We start from the raw sequence: 21,628 nt of genomic DNA on the forward strand, positions 1-21,628 counted from the left end.
CATGTGCGAAAAAGGAGAGAGAGAGACAGAGAGAGACAGAGAGAGAATAATTAATATACGAACAAGGAAAATATGTTATCTGAAGACCCATGCGCATTTGCCCGTTAGGAGTTATCACATCACCTCAAAACGGCTCGCTCTCTCTCTCTCTAACACACACACACACACACACACACACACACAGAGAGAGAGAGAAAGAGAGTGAGGGGGAAGACACACATACAGAGACAGCCGTTCAAATTTGCATTAGCTCTCCCAGTACATGCTCTGTCTTTCCGAACATGGAACAAAGTTGTTTTGTTTTTTGTTGTTGATGATGTTGTTGTTGTTTTTACTGTTCAGATAACTTATAAAGAAAATTTCCCACTCCACTAAATTTCAAATAAATGCAAATTTCACGGCAGTTTACCTTCCGTTCAGACTTTTGTGCGCCGCTTAAAAAATAAAATAAGAAACAATATGAATAGCGCTGGTTCTCGTACGAATATATATTTTCCGAAAATGAATAAATTGTGGATTCCGTATAAAAAGGCACATTAGTTCTGATAGTATGAAAATATGTAAAAGACAAACAAGTTTTCCTTGCATTATTTGTGTCTTATTGCAGCCACAACACTGTTATATTCCGAAAGAGTTTATGTGTGTATGTAATATGAGTGCGTACACTCATTAATATGTATGTATGCAGTACATGCATATGTATGTATGTATGTTTGTATGAATGCATGCATGTCTATATGTCTGTCTGTCTGTATGTATGTATGTTTGTTTGTTTGCATGTAGTTATGCAAACATGCGATTATGTATGCGTCTGTGTGTATGTGTAATACATCTTTGTACGTTTACTACAGTACAAATCTGACAAAAAATAAAAAGTAAACCACCGCACTCAAGAAAAATCAGAAACCTGAAATCACACGTACGTACCTTGGACATATATCGATCGATTTTTATCAAAACGAGCAAAATCAACATCTCAAACTAGTCAAGTTACATGTACTCTACACTTTCGAAGTTGCTGTGGCCTGCCCGGTTTGCCTGCCTGGTCAAGTAAAACATTCCATTTCATTCGGATGAAACAATAAACCGAGGTCCCGTTTGCAACATACACTTAGCACAAGTGTTACCCCCGCCCCCCAATCCCCCCACCCCCACCACCCTCCACAAAAAACAAAAACAAACAAACAAACAAAACAAAAAAACCCACAGCGAAGCGAAATTCGGCAATAGCGTCCATAGATCATTCCGCACTCTCCTCAAAACTGAAACATGCATCAGACAGCGTACTAAAGAAGGGGCTAGAGGCCGTGTTCAAATGTACCAAAGGAACAATTATTTCCGTGTGTGTGTGTGTGTGTGTGTGTGTGTGTCCAAAAGCATGTGTGATGTGAGTTGCGATTAAACTTTGACAAAGAAACACACACACACACACACACACACACACACACACACACACACAGAGTAATTGTGTTATTTCTTTGTGTATGCGTGTCCAAAAGTGTATCATGAGAGTGGAGATTAAATTTTTGACAAAACCAAACACATACTCAGATACACACACAGACACAGACATACACATACAAACTCGCGCTTGCATGCTTTTGCATGCGCACACACACATAAATAGACACAGACACAGACACACAGACACACACACGGACAGCAAACAAGCAGACACAAATAGACAAACCATGGCAGCAAAATATAGACAAGCGCACACAGAATGACTGAAACAGATATCTACCACAAAGGGCCGTTACCCCCACCCTACATAACCTGAATGCGTGAGGAAGAGAAAAAAAAAAAGGAGAGAAAAAGAAGCAATGTGTGTGGGAAATATTAAGGTAAAGCTTTCGGTGCCGAATTTAACGGAAATACGGTTAAGGAAAATCTTTTACATCCACGCCTCATTAGTTTGTTGGACGTTTCTAACACCAGCTTTCACAAGCAAATCCTGTCAACGCCGATCGATTGTGGCAAACGAAACGTTATTATCGTAAGAAAAACCCATTCATTCCTTTCAGTCTCTGCTCTTTTGAACGTGGGAGCGATTCAAACTGCTGGTGTTGAAAAGCTAAGTTACATTGGAAGCTTTGGGAACTGTCGTAAGATTGTGCAGATTTTCAGACTGGAAGGTTGGAAGAAAGGGTGTTTTGATCATGGAGGTTTGAGCTGCAAGTAATGGTATCTGAGAACCGGCACTTACGTGTGGTGTTATGCTCGGCTGTTGTATTGCCTCCGGCGTTGGCTTTAGTGTGTGTGTGTGTGTGTGTGTGTGTGTGTGTGTGCGTGTGTGTGTGCGTGCGTGCGTGTGTGTGTGTGTGTGAGGATCTGGGTGTGGGAGCGGGGGAACGGGGGAACGGGACATGGGAGGGGTGTGGCGGTGAGAGAAAGTGTGAGTTGCACACACGCACGCACACACACACACACACACACACACACGCGCGCGGAAAGAGAGAGGGAGAGAGAGAGAGAATGAATTTTTATTGTTTTTAGAAACATTGATCCCTAAACAATGGCGTAAAATGGGAAACAAAATCAGAAATATAAAACACAGAGAGAAAGAGAGACAGACAGGCAGACAGACAGAAAGACATAAAGACAAACAAATAGAGAGGAAACAGACAGACAGACAGACAGAATGCGAAAATTTTATTTAGATGGCCGATGGCCCATTACGAAGGGGTTTAAACGATAGTTAAATAAAAATACTTTTTTAAAGACAGGCAAACAAGATAAAGACATAAGCACACAGACAAAAAGAGTGATAGATTCGGGCAGAGGGAGGGCAGAAGAAGAGAGAAAGGCAGACTGACAAGCAGACAGATAAAGGAACAGCCTAAGAATGAGAACCGTTGCTTGCGTATTAAGTGCGCATGTATACACACAGACAGAAACAGATAGAGGTAAGCTAGTGACGATACGCACATTATGTGTGTGTGTGTGTGTGTGTGTGTGTGTGTTCTTTAGATTAATGTCTTTTCACTATAATTGATATTAGACGAGGGTTGGGGAAAAATCGAGGGAGGGGAAAGAAATTACTGTGTACACATGCGAGTATATGAATGTGTGTGTATGCGTGTGTGTGTGTGCGTGTGTGTGTGTATGTGTTGCATATAGAAAACAAGAGAGGCAAGGCCTTCAAGACTCACTTATGATCACTTTAAAAAAAATTCAAGCTTTTTATGTATTGAGTATAATTTCAAAATGTAATGTTTAAGATGAGAAAGATCAGTTTAAAGCAAATTAAGTCCCCTAGCATTAATTACAGAGTAATTTCCCTTTTTTACTATCTGCACCAAAACGTTTGCAAAATAAATAAAACTCCCATGCTTAGTAAAAGAAGTTCCGGTTTGAACAAAAAATGATTAAAATGACTCCTCTTGTTGTTGGGTCAGAATACCAGATCAAAGTGCCAAGTTTAGAGAATACAAAAAATATAAATATAACAGTAAATGCAGTTTGCATATAATTAGGCTTCATTTTTTATTTTTTTGTGCCCATCCCAGAGGTGCAATATTGTTTTAATCAAGATGACTGGAAAGAACTGAATTTTTTCCTATTTCTATGCCTAATTTGGTGTCAGCTGACAAAGCATTGGCAGAGAAAATGTCAATGTTAAAGTTTACCACGGACACACAGACACACACACAGACAACCCAACACCGGATTAAAACATAGACTCACTTTGTTTACACAAGTGAGTCAATGATTGACTGAAGTTGTGTGCGTGTGCCAGTGTGTGTGGGTGGGGGAGGGGGGGGGGGTCCGTGTCCGCGCGCTCGCGATTATAAAGACATAGGGGGCATGTACGCTTGCTCCATCGCACGCGCGTATGCGCATGTTTGTTGTGCATGTGTGCTCGTGCATGCTTGCATTCGCAGTGCGTTAGTGTGTGACCCTGCGTGCATGCGCTCGCCTGCGTTACTTTGCTACCAGGTAAAGGTATCACTGTGTGCTCATTCGTGCGGCACAAAGACAAATCTTTCTGGATAGTGGATGTGACAGCGAATATTCAGCTGTGTAAGATTGTTTTCAGGCCGGCAAATCTTTGTCTCGAACAGCGGATTTCCTCTTCAGCAAGGTGGTTTGTTCCATAGGTGCAGATCTTTTCATGTTACCTGGCATTGAGACCAGGGGGAGGGGGTGTGTGCGGATGGTGGAGAGAGAGAGAGAGAGAGAGAGAGATTGGGCTCCTGTTAACACCTGTTTCCGTACTAATACAACAGTGACAGAGAGAGAGACAGAGAGAGAGGAGGGGTAGGCGCGGGGGGCAGGGGAGGGGGGGGGGTGCATTTTAAGTGGGCTGGCAAATGATGTGACACACACACACACACACACACATATATATATATATATATATATAATAAATAAGACAAAGTTGAAAACCAACACCTATTTTGTTAAACAAAAAAAATAGAGGCAAGGCCTTCAAGACTCACTTGTGTTACACTTAAAAAATAAAAAAAAGAAGCTATTCATTAAAATGTGTTCTGTATTTGTTATTATAAAGCTTCGGGTTAAAAAAAAAAAAAAAAAAGAAAGAAAGGAAAAAAAAAAGTCCTGAAGGAAGATTCGTACCCCGCGTGTTCGGGTGAGAAGAAACTGTCTTACCCATTACACTATCATTGCTCCTTAACTGACGTTCAAAAATTTAACATTTAAACATGCTTTTTTAAGGGCGATAAATCGATCGCGGTATTCACAGTGAGAACGCTGTTTAAATCATATTATTCTGGTGTATCTTGGGTATTCAAAAAATCTGTAAGGTCAATTAAAAATTCTTTTTAAGTCCCCGGTAAAGGAGACGTGGCTATCGCTGCAATCACACTGCAACATTTAGCCGTTTTCTCTGGATCTAGATAGATGTACAAGCTTAGTTACACCCGCCGGGAATGTACGACATGGTCGATTCAATTTCTCTTTTATGTTCATTCTAGTTTTATAATTTTAAAGTTGTTATGAAAATTGAGTATTCTGTTAAACTAAAAACATGCAGAGCCAAGTACAAGTACTTCTAAACGTCGTATGAAGTGAAAAGGACTTCATTTTGAGAAAAGTCAAGACTGGAAATTTTTACGTTTCATCAAGGGTATTAACTCTCATGGTTTATTATTTTAAACTGTGAATTCCAACTGATTTTGTTGATATTTTTATGGCAGTTTGGGGCATAATCCAGTAAGTGATGAGGCGTTCACAAATCTTTCTCTGAATAAATATTTAACGGTCTCCTTCTCCAACTTTCCATCACATGTTATCGTGTATTGTCGATTGAATATAGGATTGAACGGGCTGGTCAACTACTTGAAACAAAATGGCATCCTTCGTGTTCACGAGGAATATGAGCACGCGCTTTGAATATGTATAAATATGTGTAGCAATTGATTTTTGCCCATGACCTTCAGGGATCAGCCAATAGATCTATAAAATCCACTCGTAGTATTGATTTTAATATTTTCCAAAAAAGACCACTTGGGCGAATGAACACAGTGAAAGCCCTGTACACTGAGAGTAAAACACACAAGCTTTTTATGTATTGAGCATAATTTCAAAATGTAATGTTTAAGATGAGAAAGATCAGTTTAAAGCAAATTAACCCCCCTAGCATCAAGCTAATTACAGATTAATTTCCCTTTTTTACTATCTGCACCAAAGACATGCACCAGAAATATAACTTCCATGCTTTGCAGAAGAAGTTCCTGAACAAAAAATGATAAAAATGACTGCTCTTGATGCTGTGTCAGAATATCAGATCAAAGTGCCAAGTTTAGAGAATTTTTAAAAAAATTATAACTATAACAGTAAATTCAGTTTGCATATCATTTGGCTTCTTTAAAAAAAAAAAAAAAAATTGTGCCCATCCCAGAGGTGCAATATTGTTTTAAACAAGATGACTGGAAAGAACTGAATTTTTCCTATTTTTATGCCAAATTTGTTGTCAATTGACAAAGTATTTGCAGAGAAAATGGCAATGTTAAAGTTTGCCACACACACACACACACACACAGAGAACCGAACACCGGGTTAAAACACAGACTCACTTTGTTTACACAAGTGAGTTAAAAATCCTAATTTTAGCTGCCAACCGGCAGCTTTTTCACAGACTACTTATAACAAGTGACGTAATGCTATTTACGTCATCTTTCTGACAGTACATGACGTTTTCTACTACGTAAAGTTATCGTGTTCTAAATATTCCTTCAATTGTCTATGTACACATCACTCTTTTTCACTCTCACTCTCTCTGTATGTATGTATGTTTGTATAAACACACACACACACACACAACTCACCTTTATATCCCCCATGAGGAAAACGCCCGTTGTCCAACTCGTCGTTTTTAAAAGCCACCACCTTGCCTTCAAACGACAGATCTAGAAAACGGAGTTTGCAGCTACTGCTGCTGTTCGATTTTTTGTTATCCGTCGATGCGTTCGACGCTATGTCCGCCTTCATCTTCGCGCGCACACGCTCACAAACGGATGAAAAGAACACTGAAGCTTAAAAAAAGCTGGGATGGAATATCCCACGAGGTCATGAGATTCTGAACTGTTCACTTTTCTGTTTGTTTTTGTTTCAATTTGACGGTGGGATTCATATAAACACCACCGTGGAGTTCACTGTCGAAGAAGAAATGCCGCATACATTCTGGGCAGGGTTTCTTTGCAGGTTTCTTTGTATGAACTTGCATTCAACATTTTGCATTCTGAAAAGACGTGCAGGTCCAATTTAAACAACAATGATGAATTACTGGAGTCAACAAAATGTAATTAACACTAAACAGTGCATCATCTTCAATATGAATGATTGAGTTCAACAAAAAATAATCAATTAAAGTTGTGTAGGTTCTTTTTCTTTCAAAGACATGCCTATGAAAATCAGCATTAATACGTCATTCTCCTCTCTGTTTCCAAAACAAGTGAATAAGCCTAAAATTTGCACACCTTTAAAAAAAAGAAAGAAGAAGAAGTGAGAGAGAGAGAGAGAGAGAGAGAGAGAGAGAGAGAATTGCCTCAAGATTTCTTTTTTTTTTTTTTTTTTTTAATTTTAAAGAGAATTTTCAAAAATCAACAACCACCTTCAAAAATGGTCTCTCACCTCCAGCAGAAAGACAAGCGATAAAAGAAATCTGAGTTTTTGTGTTGCTGTTGTTGTTTTTTTCTCACTTCTCACACCACAATCTTTCAAAATCTGCGCCGGTCACTGGATCGCCTTGGCGTCGCGGAGCGTGGAGTGATTGATCTGTGATTATTCGAACGTGTCTTATTATCCACCGCGCTATCGGGGCTACCTCGGAGATGATGTCTCTGGTATGACAGACTGACCTGAAGAAAATAAACACGAAATAAAATTATCAATGGTTTTTGTGGTGTCAACAGAAAAAGGAAGAAAGAACGCAAGATACCAAGGAGAAAAAGAAAAGAAAGAAAGGCATGTGAGAAGGGAGAGAAAAGAAAAGAAACAAACGAATGAACAAAATCACACACACACACACACACACACACACACACACACAGATGAGTGTGTGCGCGCACGTGTGCTCGGGCCGCACATGTGTGTCTTGCGTAATCAGTTGTTACAATAACTGCGCTGTACATACCCTGTAAGATTATCATTATCATCATCAGTAACTACTGATAACATTATCTGATCATTACTATCATCATTATTATCACCATGCATGGTATCTGGCTGTTGTCGCGAAAGCTTTGTAAACAGGTAATTCTGTCCACATAATTCTACAACCTTTTTGTTGGAATCTAAAAAATGGCAGGTTTTTTGTTTGTTTGTTTGTGTGTTGTTGTTTTTGTTGTTGTTGTTTTTGTTTTTTTTTGTTTTGTTTTTTTGTTGTTTTTGTCAAAACCACTTCCCTTGAATCTGAATGCTAAAAAGTGTACAGTAGTAGTATTTTCTAGGGGCAAAGTAAGAACATTTCCTGATTTTTATATCAATAAGGACACAACTGAGGTTGTAAGTGACTTCCAGTATTTGGGATTAAAGTTAAATTACAATAATAAAATGCATGTTGCCCAGCGAGTTTTTTATGATCGTGCTTCAACAGCAGCATTTATATTACTGAGGAAAACTAGCCAACTTAACGTTCCTGTCGATTTAATTACTGATTTATTTGATAAGACAGTTCTTCCTATACTTACATGTGGTTACGAAATTTGGGGGTTTTATGTTTCTGAAATAGTTGAAAAATTGCAATTAAACTTTTATAAACTAGTTCTAAAACTAAGGCAATCCACCCCATCATTTATGGTTTTTGGTGAAACTGGTAAACTACTCTGTTAGATCCAGAATGCTAGTGTTTTGGTTTAGGCTTGTTACAAACCAAAGAACGTCTAAACTGTCTTCGGTTGTTTATAGATGTCTCTTCAGTCTATACAATGATAATGTACATCAAAACCAGTACTTGAAAAGTATTCATACTGTCTTGAATGAAATTGGATTAAGTTGTTTCTGGTTGAACCAACACAGTTTTGATGTACATCCTACATGGTTCAAAGAGAAAGTAAAACGTTGTTTAAAAGATAAGTTTTTGCAAGATTGGTATAGACATGTCGATAACGATACTATATATATATATATTAATTACATGATGTTTAAACCAAACTGTGGCCAAGATGCTTATTTTACAGTGTTACCAAATAATTGTGTAACTGAGTTAGTTTAAGTTTAGAACAACTAATAATCCTTTGCCTGTTTGCGTTTTGACAATTTACCCAGAAATGAAAAAAATTTGTGATATATGTTCCACAAACGACATTGCTGATGAGTTTCACTATTTGTTTGTCTGCCCATTTTTTTAAAAGCATCAGACAAAAATGTTTATCTAGGTATTATAGAATCCGTCCAAACTCCATTAAATTCCACCTATTATTTTCTGAAAAACAACAACAAAAGAATACTGTTAAAACTTAAATCCTTGGTTTCTGCTATACGTAGCTCTTTTTATTAACTCATTTGTGCAAACAAAGTGAGTCTGTGTTTTAACCCGGCGTTCGGTTGTCTGCGTGTGTGTGTGTGTGTGTGTGTGTGTGTCCATAGTAAACTTTAACATTGACATTTTCTCTGCAAATACTTTGTCAGTTGACACCAAATTTGGCATAAAAATAGGAAAAATTCAGTTCTTTCCAGTCATCTTGTTTAAAACAATACTGCACCTCTAGGATGGCAAAAAAAGAAAAGAAAAAAAAAGCCAAATTACATGCAAACTGAATCTACTGTTATATTTATATTTTTTTAAAATTTTCTAAACTTGACACGTGTTCATGTTCCTCGCGAACGCGAAGGACGCCATTTTGTTTCAAGTTGTTGACCAGCCCGTTCAATCCTATATTCAATCGACAATACACGATTGCATGTGATGGAAAGTTGGAGAAGGAGACTGTTAAATATCTATTCAGAGAAAGATTTGCGAACGCCTCATCACTTACTGGATTATACCCCATATTCACAGTTAAAAATAATAAACCATGAGAGTTATTACCCTTGATGAAATGCAAAAATTTCCAGTCCTGACTTTTCTCAAAATTAAGTCCTTTTCACTTCATACGACGTTTAGAAGTACTTGTACTTGGCTCTACATGTTATTAGTTTAACAAAATACTCAATTTTCATATCAACTTTAAAACTATAAAACTAGAATGAACATAAAAAAGAAATTGAATCGACCTTCTCGTACATTCCTGCGGGTGTAACTAAACTTGTACATCTATCTAGATCCAGAGAAAAAGGCTAAGTGTTGCAGTGTGATTGCAGCGATAGCCACCTCTCCTTTACCGCGGACTTTGAAAGAATTTTAAATTGCTCTTAAAGATTTTCTGAATGCCCAAGACACACCAGAATAATATGATTTAAACAGCGTTCTCACTGCGAATACCGCAATCGATTTATCGCCCTTTAAAGAAAAAAAAGCATGTTTAAATGTTAAATTTTTGAACCTCAGTTAATCTGCCTTCTGTCGAATCTGCCTTCAGGACAATCTTTTTTCTTTTTACTTCTTTAACCCAAAGCTTTATAATTATAAATACAGAACACACTTTAACGATTAGTTTTGTTTGATTTTTTTAAGTGTATCACACGTGAGTCTTGAAGGCCTTGCCTCTCTTGTTAATATTTTGTGTATTGATTCGATTTAAACAAAAATATTTTGTTGTTGTTTTTTGTTTGTTTGTTTGTATTATGAGTGAAATAGTACTTGTCTATGTGTATATTAAGTGATTGAACGAATGAGCCTACTTCTTGTTTTTGACATAACTCTTTTTGTATTTATTGGATATGTGTAAAGGATGAACGTATGTAATGTTTCAATGCCCTCACGGGGCACACGAAATAAACTCCTTGCCTTGCCTTGCCTTCCTTGAGTAATCGGATCAAACGAAGTGTGTGTGTGTGTGTGTGTGTGTGTGTGTGTTCGTTCGTTCGTTCGTGAATAAGTCAAATACATCCACGTTGTTTGATATCTAGAATATTTCCATTATCTAGCATTGTATATTGTTTAAAGCAAGGCACGTGTCAATCTAAAGTTCCACTACATTATACATATTTGTTTGTCTTGTCATATCTATCATTTAATGTGTATCCTTTGTACCTCACTAGTCGTCATTTTTTGAGAAAACAAAATTTTAAGCGAACTGAAAAAAGATATCACCATACCAGCACAAAATTGATGAAGGTCTGTCTAAAGGTTCTTTATCATCACATTTGATATCGTAATTACAAATGTAAATATCGTTGTAATTATTACTATTTGTCACTGGATTACTGCTTTAAATACCTTAATTATTTTCAGCATGTCTGCTGTTTTTCACTTCCCTGATATTTGTCATCATCATCATCATCAACATCTTTCTGATTATCGTCTTCTTTGTTCATCTCCCTCATTTGTTTTGTTTTTGTTTGGATCATCATCATCATCATCAACAATAACAAAAAACTAAACAAAAAAACACAATAAACGACGACGACAACTATTATTATCATTACCATTGTTGTTATTGTTGTTTGAATTGTTGTTACTGTCGGCAACAGCATAGCCGTAAACATATCAACAACATGACTGATATAATTATATTTTAATTGGATGCAAAGAAAAGAAAAGTTACACTTTTAGCAGAAAACACTGGTCACCAAACGTTTTGGATCAACATAATAACATCACGCACGGTTGATAGTGGCGGCCGAAGATATCAAGGTTGGAACTCCATTTTTTTCCGAAATGAGTAGAAATTTTGTTGTTGTTGTTTTTGTTTGTTTGTTTGTTTGTTTATTAATTGGAGCAGTTCATACTGTTACCACAGTGGGATGTTGTAAATCGAGAGAGAGAAAGAGAGAGAGAGAGGTGGGGGTGGGGTGAGAGGGATGGGTGGCACATACACACATTCTCACCAATTCTGTGACCCATGTGTTGTGTTGTGTTGTGTTGTGTTGTGACTTTTATCTATCTTTTTGTGGGTTGCTGTGTGTGTGCGTGGATGTGCGTTTTAGTGCTGAAACAAGCATTGCATTTTTCTGTTAATATATATTTCGTGTATTTGACTTTTGAGTGAAATTTGAAAAAAAAGAAAAAAAGAAGGGATAGCAACAACAACAACAACGTGAGATATATATATATATATATATATATATATATATATATATATATATGTGTGTGTGTGTGTGTGTGTGTGTGTGTGTGTGTAAAATTGCACTGAAAATTCATTTAATAAATCATTTATTCATAACACAAGCTACAGCTTTTTGTGACAGAATTACGTTTCGATTACGTTTCCTGTGCAACTACGGAATATCTACACCCCTATTGGTATTATTAGTTATATTTACTAATTTAGATGTACGTAACTTACCTCATGCCACAAAGAAGCAGAAATAGAATCACCACAAAATTCGACGATCCATTTTGAAGCTTTCTTATTCTTAATTATTTAATACTTTTGTTTTGTCAGGCAGATGTTAAACCGAAACACAAATAAATCAAATGTTGACTCATTCCAGAGACCTAATTTCCCTCTGAAACATCTCAGCCAGAGATATTTTGCTAAATGCACGAAGTGTCGTCTGCATTGCACAGAAATAGATCTCGAGCAAACACTTTACGCGCGCGAGCTTGTAGAGCGTGGCTCCGAGTCCAATCTAAACCACAAGCGAAAAAAAGAAAAAGAAAAGAATAAAAGCACACCCACCCGATTACATTGACTGTCGGCCACGGCTTCCCGACTTCACACCCGTAAAAAATCCCCGAGTGAAGCGAGTACCTCAATCACAACGCCACACACTCGAGTTGATCTGTGCAAAACTGTAATTGTCTGCAGACCACAACCGGCATGACTGAAAAATGATTGGGAAAAGTTAAGCACGAGGTGTTTATGGAGATTCATTCCATTCGTGCTTTTCCTAGGGGCAGGGGGGTGGAGGGGGGAGGGTGCGGGGTGGGGGTGCGGGGTTAAAAACGTGTTGAGTGTTAGTGGGTATAGCGTTTCAAAAACAATCCACATGAAATTTAGCCATGGGTGGGGTTTTTTGTTGTTGTTGTTGTTGTTGTTGACAGATCGGCTTTGTCTCGATCTTCCATTGTGTGAACACAAAAACTGTGGTGAAGTGGATTGTGTCACATACAGGGCTGCGAGGTAGTGGGTTCCAATCTCATCATCAGAGGCATAAATAACATTGCGGCATTTTCAGTTCTGAGCCAGAGCAGAGTGTGCAATGAAATGAAATAGGAAGACTGGGTCTAAGTGGATACTCAGTGGTATCAAATGTCAAACCTTATTCAAGGACACACTTTTTGAAGTGTTACTGAATTGTATTTCTTGACGAACATTACAGATGTCTGCATCTCGCAAGCTTAAGACGTCGGCCGGGGTATATCAATGTTAATCAGGGTGGTGGATTACAGCTCTGTTGTAGAGTAGTTAAAAAGAAAAAGAAAAGAAAAGGAATGATCATATGATAATATAATTATTATCGCCATCTTCATTGATAATTATAATAATAATAATAATAATTATATATATATATATATATATATATCTGTGTGTGTGGGGGGGGGGGGGGGGAGGGGGGGGGCATTGTTTCAAGTCGCAAATTCATTGTCATTCATGCCTTGCTCTTATGGTAAGATATACTTAAAACTTTTCCCTCTTCTGCTTCCATCCATGTGGCAGGTGTAAATTAAAGTCTTTGGTGTCAGTATTCATTGGGAATGTCGTCAGTTGGAGCATGGACAATTTAACATAGACACTAACATCTCATATGAATGTTAGTGTCTATGGTTGGAGGTACGTATTTGTATCGTATTGTATTGCATTGCATCGAATTGCATTGCATTATACTGTACTGTTCTGTACTATATTGTACCGTACCGTACCTTACCGTACCGTACAGTGTACTGTACTGTACTGTACTGTACTGTACTGTACTTCTCTGCATGAAATTCGGGCAGCTCTCCCTGGAGAGCACTTCAACATAATCAGGTGCCACCTCTCCCACGTTTTGTTCCTGTCTGTATGGAGGCAGAAGTGGTTCACCAGTCATTAGGGGACGAGGCTTCGTTTCGGCATGGTGTTGTGTCCTTGGGAAAGGCACTTTACTCCGAATTTCCTCATTCCACCCATGTATGGATGGGTACCTGACTTTGGTTTACCGTCTCATCTAAAGGACAAGCACCTTGTCCACTTCGTTTAATGGAACTTGATTGCTATGATGTTTTCATCATCATCATCACCATCATGAAGAAGAAGAAGATGATGATGATGATGATTGTTGTTGTTGTTGGATGATGATGATGATGATTGTTGTTGTTGTTGGATGATGATGATGATGATGATGATGGTGATGATTGTTGTTGTTTACATACCAGGTCTGGGTCGGGGAAAAGCATTTTTTAATAATGCCTATCTCATAAAATTTCGTTTCGTTTCGTTTCTCTCTGTCTCTCTCTTAGCTGTAATGCAGCAACACTGCCTACACCCATAACCAACCTTCTTAAAAGAAATTTGAAAAAACAAAAAAGAGAGAGAGAAAAAAAGAGAGAATAATATACTCAAATCCAACACACGTCGTCCCTAGGACAAAACTGACAGGTGTCCATCGAAAACCCTACACCGTATACAGACTGCGAGTCCCGTTATTGACTGTGTTGTCATGGGCGACAACATTTCCGTCAGTGTGGATGAAAAGAAGTTATGGAAGGTACGGTGTGTTGCGAGTTACCGCCTCCTTGTTTGCGAACAATCGGCATGTAAACGGGTGAAATAATTCCCGCTTCGTTTGTTTTTTTTTTCTTTTAAATAATGTGGTTTTTGTTTGATGTTCCTCTGCTGCAGGAAAACGTGGTGACTGTTTACTGCGGGTAGTGTTATGAGAATGTAATTACTTTGGCAACTATGAGTTGTGTGTGGCCTGTGTTTGACGTTAGAAGGGATGCCGTGTGTGTGTGCGTGCGTGCGTGTGTGTGTGTGTGTGTGTGTGTGTGTGTGTGTGTGTGTGTCTGTCTGTCTGTCTGTCTGTCAGTCTACGTCTGTGTCTGTGAGTGTGTTTGTGCGTGTGCGTGCGTGTCTCAGTGTGTCACAGTGTGTCTGTGTGCGCGTACTGTGAAAGCAAGTAAAAAGGATCTTTAGTGATGATAAGAGAGTAAAGTTATGCACTTTTCAACATCCTGTCCTTTTGAAGAAGAAAAGAAATGGGACAAAACTGAATATATATATATATATATATATATAAAGGCAGACACAACATGAAAACCAAGTACAAGCACTGCACAAGGAATTCCAACGTGGGAAACATAATAAACGCACAGATAGCCAACTTATGATTAAAATATGAACATCCTGAGTAGTCATCCAGGATGACAGAGTGCGAAAGCGAGAAAGACTGAGTGTGTGTGTGTGTGTGAGAGAGAGAGAGAGAGAGAGGGGGGGGGGGAGATAGGGCCGGAGAGAGAGATAGAGAAGCATTGCCGTTTTGTGTGTACTCTCGCTCACCGTGGCTTTTTCTGTGTTTGTGTATGAGAGAGAGAGACAGACAGACAGACAGAAACAGAGACAAGACAAGACAAGACAAATTCATTATTATCGAGGATAATAGATAAGCACTGGTGCACTTTTTTTCATCCAGTCCCCGCCCTGAAACAGGGTCTACACTACACAAAACTACATTATATATGTCATTGCATGCACTACACAATACTACTTAAAGTCATAGAATGCGAATACTATACTACATAGAGGCATAAGCATGGTAAAAATGACACACACACACACACACATTCACACACACACGCACGCACACACACACACACACACACACACACACACACACACACACACACACAGGCACAACTTGAGCATGACATTAATAATCGACATAAAACAAAACAAAACAAACAAACAAACAAAAAAGAACACACACACACACACACTCTCTCTGTCTCTCTCTGAGTCTCTCTCTCCCCTTCTCTCTCTCGCTCGCACACGCCGGCACACTCACACACACATAAGCATACATTGTGTATGTTAAAAAAGTACTAAACTAATGTGAATATAAAACAGTAAGTCTAATATAAAAAAAAAAATACACATAGCAATAACAGGGGGCAGGGGTGCTCATTGCCAAAGGAAGCATAAGAGAGAGAGAGAGAGAGAGAGAGAGAGAGAGAGAGAGAGAGAATAAAACAATATCAAATAACGAATAGATAACATCATATTGCATGGACATTTGTGATTGAGACAACAGGTCAGTAAAGAAGACAAAAAACATGCATTGTATCATCTAATCAACACACACACACACACACACACACACACACACACACACACACACATATATATATATATATATATATATGTATAAGGACTATGCGCTTATCGGTGCACATATACTATGATCAATACATCAAATTGACAAATGGAGCAACTGGCAAATACTGTATGAATGTAACTACATTTAATGGAAAGAAATTAAAGGACCGAAGAAGCAAACAGAAGTAACATGCATTACAAACGAATGAAATATTATGAAATAATACTTCAATTCACACACATAAAAAAACAGGGGTACAATATAATATGATGAGGTGGGGGAATAGGGGGACCTGGGCAACCGTACACTCCAAGAGTCAATCGGTATCAACAAAGCGGACATTACACTGTCATAACGCGGGAAAGGTAATGTTTTTGGAAGGTTGTAGGGCAGTGATGTTGTTTAACTTTTGCTGGGAGTGAGTTCCATAGAGTGGCGCCTGAGTAAACCAAATTGGATTTGAGAGAGAGAGAGAGAGAGAGAGTGTGTGTGTGTGTGTGCCGGTGTACACGTACGCACACACGCACGGGCGCGCATCTGCCGTGTGTGTGATATTGCGTGCGGCCGTGTTTGTAAAAAAACAATCACAGCCAACTTTTTGCAGCAAACGTGTCCAAGTCTGCTTCAAGAAGCATGAGAGTTACGTCCCCTGGTAGTGCAATCGTAGACGACATTGACGTCTTGTGTTCTTTAAAAAAAATTTTTTTTTTTATAATCGGTGTTAAAGCATGGAAATCGATGAACTCGAGAAGTATACTGGTGAGTAACTTTTAGATTCGTTTATTTTCATTTTTATTAATAGATTTTGAGCTACCAAACTGAGGACATGTAGATTTTTACGTAATTATAACACATGTTGGAAAGGACCGATCTACTTTCAGCATCACTGCTAGTTGGTTTGTGTTGAGACCAGTACTAGTGAAAGACTCAGTATTTGCAGTTTAAAATCCATCTGTATAACTGCCAACTTCAGGACAATTTTGTAAAAAGGTCAGTAGATCCTGAAATGAAAACTTCGTTCATCTAGGCAAATCGCATGGTTGCAAAGTTGATTTTTAAAAATTTTTAAATTTTTTTTAGTTTAATTGTATTGTGTTTTTTTTCCAAGCCCGATAAGTTTTATGCTGGGAGATATCAGCATAACGGATAAACAAATGAATGATCAAACCATGTTAAGTGAATTTTCAGTTTACTGCGTTGGTTTCATCATACTTCACTTGTGCCATTTCATATAAATGTGTATAGAATGTGATATGTGTGTGTGTGTGTGTGTGTGTGTGTGTGTGTGTGTATATATATATATAGAGAGAGAGAGAGGGAGAGAGAGAGAGAGAGAATTGGACACATTTGAATAGATTTTATTTTCTGAGGTTAATACAGTAAGCAAAATATTGCTTTTTTTTTCATGCAGCCCTCGAAGGGGAAGCAGTAACATAAACAAAGGGGGAATCATGGCAGTACAGCATACATATTATACTATATAGTCATGGATACATGAATGGTAATTTGACATTTACAACATTAAATAGAGGAGAATAAGAGGAGAGAGATTGAAGGGGACAGATAGAGAGAGAAAGAGAGAGAGAGAGAGAGTAAAAAAAAAAGAAGAAACATAGGTCAAGATAATGATCAGTCAATGAATAAAATGAAATGATAAAAAATATATATAATTAAAGAAAACAACAACAACAACAACCCCCCCCCCCCCCCCCCCCCCCACAAAAACACACACAAACTGAGGCTAAAATAAGCTTGCACATGTTACAAAAACAGTAATAGAAATAACACCATTTAAATAGTTGTGGGAGAAAAAAAAAAGAAAAAAAAAAAGAAAGAGAGAGAGAAACAGTTGAATTGAATTGAATAAATTTCAATTTATGAGGGTAATAGAGTAATCAAAATAATGCTTTTTTTCATCCAGCCCTCGAAGGGGAAACGGTAACATAAGCAAAAAGGGGGAATCATCATATCAGCACAGCATGCATATTATAGTCATGGATACATGAATGATAATTTGACATTTACAACACGAAATAGAGGAGAATAAGAAGAGAGAGATATGAGAGGACAGAGAGAGAGAGAGAGAGAGAGAGAGAGAGAGAGCACAGAAAGTAAAAATGAACACAGGTCAAGATGATGATTAATCAATATAAAAAAATTCAAGAAAAAAAGACCCCCCTCCCACCCCCCACCCCCCCAAAAAACCCAACAAAACAAAAACAAAACAAAACAACCAAACCAACCTCCCCCCAGAAAACACATAAAAATAAACTAAAATAAGCATGCACATGTTACAACAAAAAAACACAGTAATGGAAATAACGCCATTTAAATAGTTGCGGGAGCAAAAAAAGAGTTTGAAAGAGAGAGACGGAGAGAGACAGAGAGACAAAGACAGATATGACATTATATAAGATTAATAAAGAAATATACATTACAAAATCAAGAGCGACCTTCTCTAAAACCAGATTGGTTAAGGTGAAGGAGTTTAGTGCTGTCCATATGTTTGAGAATATATTTGTTTATATGTTTTTCTAGTGGTTTAGATAGAATGGACATTATTGATATTGGTCTGTAATTACATGGATCGTTGGTATTTCCAGATTTATGAATTGGATAACTTTGGCCTTTATCAGAGTGTTTGGAAAATAATGTTTTTCGAGGCATAAATTGAATATGTATGTTAGTGTGTTTGCTATCATGTGCTGAGATTTTAAGAATTTTGCTGTCAAGTCCATCAAGAGATCGGGATTTCGAATGCTTACAGTGTGCTAAGTAACCGTAAACATCAACTAACGTGATGAAAGGGATATCTAGATCAGAAGTTATGTTTCTTTCTGAACAGAACGCCGCAGCTAGATTTTGTGTGGTTTGTAGAAATTATTTTATCAACTATTGTTGAAAAATGAGAGTTAAGTTCTTCTGCAGATATGCCTTTTATATACTATATTATGTGGACACCCTCAGCAATCTCATAGAAGAGGCTGAGGCATTGGTGCCTGTGTCTTTCCTCCAGGGGCGGCAGGTTTAGTTCCTTCAGCATGCCACTTATGCATCTGGGATTCCTGGACTTGTAGTCTCCAGTAATAAAGCGTGCTGCTTGGCGTTGCACACTCTCCAGCTTCTCGATGTCATGTCTCTGGTGCGGGTCCCACACTGTCGCGCTGTATTCCAGCTTGGATCTGACCAATGCCATATATGCCAGGTGCCTGCAGTCTTTGGGACAGTTCCGGAGGTTCCGGCGCAGGAATCCTAGAGTCGATCCAGCTTTGCGGCTGATATTGGAGATATGTGGGGACCATTTCTAGTCGCTCGTGATTTGTACTCCAAGATAGGGTGTCTCTTGTACTTGTTTCAGTATTTCTCCTCCCAGGCTATAGAGGTAACGAAGTGCTTTTGATGGAGAGCAGATAACACTTCTGGGCGTTGAAATGCATGCCCCACTTCTAGGTTTCTGAGATCTGTCTGCAGGGTCAGATGGTCCTGGAAGCTGTGAATTTCTTGGTACAGCAAACAGTCATCAGCGAAGAGCCGTACTGTTGATCTTACTGATTCCAACAGGTCATTGATGTGGCAGAGGAAGAGTAATGGACCAAGCACTGTGTCTTGGAAGTATCTCTTCCGTTCTTTTCGCTTTTGGGAGTTAATGGCATTTTGTAGTCTGTTGGATTCTTCATGATACCCATGCTGTTTTAAGAGGTCCCGGAGATGACCAGCTTCCTGTAATTCTTTTGTTATCCATGGTTGTTTCGTGGTATGTCTTACTCTCTTTGTTTTGAGTAGAGCATGTTTGTTGTATATTTCAGTGAAAGTATTTAACCAGTATTCGATAGCTTGATCAGGGTCAGTGATGTTATAAACCCGCGATAGATTGAAATTGCTCAGATCTGTTAAAAAAGGCATTTTCATCGAACCTGGAGAAGCAGTGATAAGTGATTGTTTTGTTTCCAGCTTTAGGTACCTTCACTCCTTTTTTGGACCAAGTTACACAAATGGGATAGTGGTCACTACATGCTGAAATGGGAACGCAGGTTTCTATGATGTTGTTTCCATTTGATACATAAATGTGATCGATTAGTGTTTGAGATGTTGCTGTAACTCTTGTGGGTGTTTGAACAAGTTGGTGCAAGTTAAACAAGGTTGTTAAAGTTGTCCATTGGTTGTTTACCTTTGGAAGATCAATATTAAAGTCCCCCAGGAATTCTTTAGCTTCCAGTGAGGCAGCATCCATCATTGATACAAAATTATCTATCCAGTTTAGCCTTTCATACAGGTTTCTTTAACAGAACCCTATCAGTACTGGATGACATTTTTTTAAGTCTGACTTCAATCCATAGCGATTCTACAGCATACTTTTCTAGGTGCGTTAGTCAATTGATTGTGAGCGATTTGCTGACGTAGAGCAGCAGACCTGTTTCTTTGGACTTACTTGGATCTTTTCGAATGATATTTTATCCAGGGATAGAAATATCTTGGCTTGTTATATGCTTGTTTGGTCTAGATTCGAACACACCAAATAAATGAAAATGTTTGCCATGATTTAAGATTAGTGATGAAATGTCGGTTACCTTGTTAATTGCGTGATTAATAGTCAAGTGTCCAATCTGCAGACCTTATTTCAAGGCCAAGTATTCTGGGGGGAGTTTCATTGTAAATTTCACAGGAAACAAAATGTCAACGAACGTAATGAAAGAAAAACAAAAAAACAAACAAACAAACAAAACCCAAAAAAACCCCGCCCAACTACAACAACAACAACAATAATTAAAGACTGAAAGAGATGAATAAAAACACACCACAGAGAGAGAGAGCGCGCTAAATGAGACGTTTAGATCTGGCACAGTGTTAAGCTTTATTATTAGTTTATGCATATGATTTTAAACTGGAACATTTGTTTCACTTTTGCAGATGCCATCGCATGGTAAGTTCACAGACCTGGTGTATTTACAGTCTTCTGCTTTCTGTCTGTCAGTCTGCTTGTTTGTGTTTTTGTGGCTGTCTGCCCCTCTCTCTCTCTTTCTCTGGGGGTTATGCGCAAGATGGCGACCAGTAAGCAGCTGTCAGGAAAGCTCTCCTGTTCGAAGTGGAATTTCGGGCGTTTTACCAGTCCTACAGTGAAGTACACTGCTTATGTGAAGCAACTGTGAATGTGGTTACTGAAAAGACAGCAAAATGATAGATGTGTGCATGTGAAGGGCCAGAGTGTATGTGTGTGTGTGTTTAATTTTGTTTCTTGTGTATTTCTGTTGACACCAAGCTTTGATTTTTATTTAGTATTGTGAAGTGTAGACTTTGTTCGTGGTGGAGACTGGATTAGTGGATATGAAAAGCACACCAATGTTTTTCTGTTATCTTCGAAATAAAGAATTGTGTCTTGTCTTGTCTTGTCTTGTCTCTCTGTCTGTCTGTCTGTCTGTCTCACTCTCTCTCTTTGTCTGTATGTCTGTCTGTCCCCCCCCCTCTCTCTCTCTCTGTGCGTATGTGTGTGTTTATGTATGTGTGTGTGTGTGTGTGTGTGTGTGTGTGTGTGCGTGCACACACTTGCTTACATGCGCTTTCTTTCCGAGTGCACGTCCATATTAATGAAGTCTACATGCTGTGTTTCCCAATATTTCTGTCCCGTATGGTGTTGTGTGACTGTCCACTGACGCAGTCTCCGACAGACGCTGAAGGAGGGCTCCAAGGAGAACAACGTGGACATCCACATGATGGTCACCAACCTCTCCCACTGTCAGCATCTCGTCAGGCAACTCTATGACACACAGACCGACCCCCTTCATTCTGTACGTGTGTGTGTGTGTGTGTGTGTGTGTGTGTGTCA

The 21,628-nt window shown here is 38.5% G+C and overlaps 2 protein-coding genes across 8 annotated transcripts in view; one reads left to right on the forward strand and one right to left on the reverse strand.

Annotated features, from left to right (window-relative positions):
* The window catches only part of LOC143275525 (uncharacterized), a 55,729-nt gene extending 43,418 nt beyond the window's left edge, over positions 1 to 12,311 (reverse strand). The window contains exons 1-3 of one of the 5 annotated variants that reach the window (XM_076579701.1): positions 12,192 to 12,311; positions 7,099 to 7,325; positions 6,294 to 6,706 (exon numbers count right to left, since the gene is read on the reverse strand). In XM_076579701.1, the coding sequence (XP_076435816.1) occupies positions 6,294 to 6,456 (163 nt within the window). In that variant the 5' untranslated portion in view covers positions 6,457 to 6,706; positions 7,099 to 7,325; positions 12,192 to 12,311. Of the gene's footprint in view, positions 1 to 6,293; positions 6,707 to 7,078; positions 7,326 to 11,855; positions 12,162 to 12,191 lie in introns of those variants that run through there. The other 4 variants (XM_076579699.1, XM_076579702.1, XM_076579703.1 and 1 more) reach the window with 4 other exon arrangements.
* A 4,162-nt stretch (positions 12,312 to 16,473) lies between these two features.
* The window catches only part of LOC143275353 (uncharacterized), a 49,697-nt gene continuing 44,542 nt past the window's right edge, over positions 16,474 to 21,628 (forward strand). For all 3 annotated transcript variants that reach the window (XR_013053423.1, XM_076579403.1, XM_076579401.1), the window contains exons 1-3: positions 16,474 to 16,566; positions 20,716 to 20,728; positions 21,461 to 21,590. Coding sequence is in view for 2 of the 3 variants with exons in the window: in XM_076579403.1 (XP_076435518.1) it covers positions 16,536 to 16,566; positions 20,716 to 20,728; positions 21,461 to 21,590 (174 nt within the window). In the remaining variant the exon portion in view is untranslated. The remainder of the gene's footprint in view (positions 16,567 to 20,715; positions 20,729 to 21,460; positions 21,591 to 21,628) is intronic.

This window comes from Babylonia areolata, chromosome 30 (assembly GCF_041734735.1).
Source record: "Babylonia areolata isolate BAREFJ2019XMU chromosome 30, ASM4173473v1, whole genome shotgun sequence".
NCBI lineage: Eukaryota > Metazoa > Mollusca > Gastropoda > Neogastropoda > Buccinidae > Babylonia > Babylonia areolata.